The 5328-nt window shown below is 38.3% G+C and overlaps 1 protein-coding gene across 3 annotated transcripts in view; it reads left to right on the top strand.

Moving 5' to 3' along the window:
• The first annotated feature begins 263 nt into the window (after positions 1-263).
• Positions 264-5328, top strand: part of eIF4B (eukaryotic translation initiation factor 4B) — a 41119-nt gene continuing 36054 nt past the window's right edge. The window contains exons 1-3 of one of the 3 annotated variants that reach the window (XM_017617621.1): positions 264-1455; positions 1512-1572; positions 1652-1807. In XM_017617621.1, coding sequence (XP_017473110.1) covers positions 294-1455; positions 1512-1572; positions 1652-1712 — 1284 coding nt within the window. In that variant the 5' untranslated portion in view covers positions 264-293 and the 3' untranslated portion in view covers positions 1713-1807. Of the gene's footprint in view, positions 1456-1511; positions 1577-1651; positions 1808-5328 lie in introns of those variants that run through there. The other 2 variants (XM_017617622.1, XM_017617623.1) reach the window with 2 other exon arrangements.

Below are 5328 nucleotides of genomic sequence, written 5' to 3'. Positions count from 1 at the left end.
TGACTGTTTGTGTGATGATAATGCCGATGTCGTCGGCATACAATCCTTATTCCAGTCCAGTTATTACCCACTAAAATCTTATTAAAACTTAAAAAGTAACTTCAGCATAAAATTTGTTACAGTCTTCAATAAACTACAGGGTTAAAAAGGAATTCGGGGCTAAGGAACTTGATTTTCGATTATGTTTTTCATGGCTACGCAAAGAAACAAAAACGTTAGAAAGGAAATAAATTTAGTTATTTATATTTATTTACATATTTATTTATTTATGTTTATAAATCCAGTTTTACATTATGTGTTCTGCAATGGTTTTAGGCAAAAAAGGAAAGAAGAAAGGAACTGTAATATCTTTGCAGTCTTTTTTGGCAAATGGAGATGTACCCCTTGGAACCACTCAAGTAACAAAGAAAGTGAGAAATCTGGATGGTGAAGAAAGCGATGATGGGATGACTACAATGCCTTTAGTTCTCCAACTTCCAACAGCACCCAGAGCTAATCGTATCTTTGATGATGACTCTGTTCCACAAAATCCGCCATATATTGCATATTTGACCAACCTTCCTTTTGATGCCAAGGAAGAGGATATACATGAATTCTTTGGATCAACACCAATATTATCACTGCGTTTACCACGCGAAGAAGGGGAAAATGGTCGTGTTCGCGGTTTTGGCTATGTTGAGTTTGAAAATCGCGATGATTTGATCAATACTTTAAGTTTACCTGACCCATCAGTTAAAGGCAGGAGAATTCGAATTGAATTATCGAATGAAAATGAGCAAGGTTTTAGGCAAAGAGGCAATCGACGTGGATTTGATGGGTTTAACAATAGCGGAGAAAATAGAGACTCAACGAATTGGCGTCGTGACAATAACAATCATTCAAGTGACAATTACGAGCGAAACTTTAGTCGTGAAAAAAAATATGAGTCAGATGATAGGAAAACTATTGGATCATGGAGATCTGGAACACGAACACTATCTAATCAAAATCTAGGTTTAAAATTAAGAAGTGATGATGCTGAAAGAACCAAATCGGGAATTTCAAACCAGGAAACCCAAGAGCTAGAAAGACCCAAACTGAATTTGAAGCCTAGAACACTACCTCTACCAGTTGTCAATCAAGAATTAGAAACCGACAAGGAATCAAAAGTTGAAAGTAAAGCTATTTTCAAAGCTACCGGTATTCCTTCTGAAAAAGTCTTTGGTTCCGCAAGACCTGTGGATACGGCAACTCGCGAATTGGAGATTGAAGAGCGAATGTCAGAAGCCCGTCGCCAGCATAAGGCTCAACATGAACTTGATGAAAGCATTATAAATGAGGAGATTGGAAATATTCAATTAGAGAAAATCAACAAAGATAATATGAACTACACTACAAGCTGGCGTAGAAAAAACGACCCGCTGCAGAACCATAGTTTGGAAAGAAATTCAGAGAGTCTAGAAACGCAGAGAAATGGTAAGTTTCAGTCTTTTATGTAGTTTTCAATACTTAATTATCAAATTAAATTACAGAAAACCGTCGTTTCGATAAAGAGGAAGGTCGCCAAGCGAGAAATCGTGATTATAGTGGACAGTAAGTAATAAGATACTTGAATTAAATACTGTAGAAAAAGGTTTTTTAGTAACAAGCTTTTATGCTTTTATCAAACCAGTTCACGTATTTCTAAAGAAAGTGAAAGGAGAAATGTTCACCTTTATTCTGATCGTGGTTAGCGGTTACTTAAATTATGTCGTGAAGACAAACATTAACCATAAGTTTTTACACATTTTCTGTATATCTAATAGAAATACATTTTATTTTAAAAAGACATTTTATTTCATTTAATTTTGAATGTTTTACATCATTTAGTATAATTTGTGTTAAAAAGTAAGTGTTTGAGTTGAGTTTTTGGGATTCGTTGTTTAACAACAGTTTTTATCTTTGCAAAAGCGAAGCGCAATTTACTCGCATTTCGAAGGCAAATCTCCATGAACATAGTTTCAGGAACTTGCAGAAAGGCGACCCAATTGTGTCGTTATTGCAATCTTTTATATGTATGCATGTTTTATAAAACATTACATTTCTATTGTTCTGTAACTCAGCTCTTACTACAGAACTACACCTTTTTTAATAGTACTTCAGAAAGCGTAAAATATATTTTAGAAATAATCAAATGTACTTCAGATTAGTCAAACGTACTTCAGAAACCGTTAATTGGACTTCAGATTAATCAATTGTACTTCAGAAACCGAAAAATGTACTTGAGATTAGTCAGTTGTATTTCAGAAACCATAAAATGTACTTCAAATTCGTAAATTGTTTTTCAGAAACAAAAAAATGTGCTTCAGAAACCGAAAAATGTACTTCAGATTAATCAATTGAACTTCAGAAACCGTAAAATGTATTTAGAAACCACTTTGTAATTGCTTCAATTGCAAAAAATTGCAATCGAGTGTACGTATGTATGTATATACTGCAAGCATAGTGCTATATCTAATGCGGTTTATTTTCATATAGTATGTGCATACATACAGTATTGGACATATCTATAGCACCCCCCTTTCAAAGCGATATTGTTTGCCACTTATGTTTAATTATTTGTTTTTAAGAATTTTCAATTAAAATACAGTTCATTCTCTAACAAAACCCATATAAACCAATGTTTTAAACTTTTTAAAAGACCGCAAAAAAGTGCAACAAACTTTCCCTTAAATTTCAAACTTTTTTCTCAGAAGCTCTAGAATTGTTTTGAGTACACAGTTTTATAGCGTATTCAATTTTGTCCAATAATGTGGAAGTTTCAAGTCGCTAATGATTACCGTTGATTTTTTAGAATTTTTTTTGTCTCATTTGCTTCCATATAACGACTAAACACAATTTATTTTTATATGGCAGAAACCCGTAACATCCTCGGCGAAAAAAATTCTAAAAAATCAACGGTAATTTTTAGCCACTTGAAACTTGCACATTATTAGACTAAAATTGAATGGGCTATAAAACTGTGTATTCAAAAAAATTCTACCGCTTCTGAGAAAAAAGTTTGAAATTGGTGAAAATTTGTTGCACTTTTTTGCGGTCTTTTAAAAAGTTTTAAACCTGAGTTTATGTGAGTTTTGTGAGAGAATTAACTGTATTTTAATTGAAAATTCTTAAAAATAAATAAATAAACATGAGTGGCAAACAATATCACTTTGAAATGGGGGTGCTATTGTATTGGCCAATACTGTACATACTTTGCATACAATTGCTTGTAATCTACTTGATATTCATGGTTTAGCGCTCATTTGTGGTAAGTGCATTTTTTGGCAAAAATGTTATACATATGTTTTTGAAGTACAATTTACAAATCGGAAGTCCAATAAACGGTTTCTGAAGTAAAATTTACTAATCTGAAGTATATTTTACGGTTTCTGAAGTACAATTGACTAATCTGAAGTACATTTTACGGTTTCTGAAGTACAATTGAAAAGTCTGAAGTATATTTTACGGTTTCTGAACTACGATTGACTTGTGTGAAGTACATTCTACAGTTTCTGAAATACAGTTGACTAATCTGAAGGACATTTTACGATATTCGAAGAACGATTGGAACAGGAGTAGTTCAACTATAGTTCAATAGGGTGATCGAAGAATCACACAAGCTACATAGTTCATTGAGCTGAACGAACTGGAACTGAACTAACCTTTAAAGTGAACTAAAAAATCCAACTAGCATAACAAAAAGCTGGCGACTGCATTTTTGTGGTTGTCGGGGAAACTTTGATTGAGAAAATGTATTTATTTTTTCAACTGTTTTTGCAGCTTTGCGCTTAAGTCTAGCTTGCTAGTACCTCGAATTCTATTATCTTCAACTTTCTAGCACTTATGTAACTATAGTTGCTATTCATAATATAATATACATTTTAATTGCAGTGCTGTTGCCCATCGGCGACCTAACTGAGGTTGCGTTGCTGTACATAATAATAATAATAGATTGGCGCTTACACATACATATGTTAGTGTCTGGCCGAGCTTCTCCTCCGATTTGTGGCGTGCGCCTTGATGTTGTCACACAAAGCGGAGGGACCTACAGTTTTACGCCATTCCCACGACAGCCGGTTCTTCGTACCGGAATGACTCGGGTTTTACCCGACCAAGGGCTGTTGTTTCGGCGATCTAACCCCGTTTAGGTCGGCGAAGTATCTCAGAAGTTGTCCGTCCATAGGGCTACATTCACTACGTATTCTTCTACTCAGGGCTGGCATCGAGTCAAACCCAGGGCCAGAAACCTACACCTGCTGTGTATGCCGGAGACGATTACACCACAACTCCACCTCAGTCAATTGTAATGCCTGCGAGGGGTAGAGTCACCTCAGAGTCTGCTCGGGACTACGGACACATCGACAGTGGACCACGTCGTACGTGGCCCCCTGTTGCTCAAACAGAGCAGCCTCCACGGCTAACCTCAGTCCGCCCGAGCAGCCTCACACAGTCACCACAACACAACAACACAATAACACCACAGACCATACCACAGCCACGACAGACCACATAACACACACAACCGCACCACCACCCACACGCCGCCGCCAACAACTCCTGGTTCCCCCTACAATCTGCACGGTATGTCAGACCAGGATATTCCGTAATGTGACATCAGTCAAGTGCAACACCTGCCTTGGCTGGTGCCACTTTAGTGCATGCTCAGGTCTGCGTACCACGCGAGATTGGACTGGGAACTTCGAAGGCCCGTGTTGCGCTGCTCGGTCGCAGACCTCAATTGCGACGCCTCCCGCCACCACCACAGGGCGGCAACCATCACAACAGCGCACACAGCCAACGGCGGTAAGAACACACAAATCACTTACACCCCACATCACGACACGTCTCCCGAACCACATGAAGCTCCTTCAATTTAACTGCAACGGGCTACAGAGCAAGATTGAGGAGATAACCGTCTTCATGTGTCGGCATGGTATATTGATAGCTGCGGTCCAAGAGACGAAGTTGCACATCAATTCAACTTTGTTGAATTGCGCCGGGTACAACGAGCACCGTCGAGATCGCGAGCGAGATAATGGTGGTGGCTTAGCGTTCATCACGCACCACACCGTGCAGTATCGTCTAATCGAAGCAGACATCGACCGCAGGGATACCACCCTAGAATGTCAGGGTATCGCTTCCGGTCAGGCGATGTTGAGCTCGAAATATTTAACATATACATACCCCCTGTCACCTGCTGCCCGGCAGGATATCACCCTGATATAGTTGCGCTCCTCAGAGGTGAAAACCGTTTGGTAGTAGGTGACTTTAATGCGCACCACGATCTTTGGCACTCAAGCCTGTCAAACGATCGTAGGGGAACAGACT

Source organism: Rhagoletis zephyria, unplaced genomic scaffold (assembly GCF_001687245.7).
Source record: "Rhagoletis zephyria isolate East Lansing unplaced genomic scaffold, Rhagoletis_zephyria_1.1 Rzeph_scaffold_01453, whole genome shotgun sequence".
Classification (NCBI taxonomy): Eukaryota; Metazoa; Arthropoda; class Insecta; order Diptera; family Tephritidae; genus Rhagoletis; species Rhagoletis zephyria.
The sequence above is the reverse complement of the archived record's forward strand: the minus strand, read 5'-3'. Positions and strand labels throughout refer to the sequence as shown.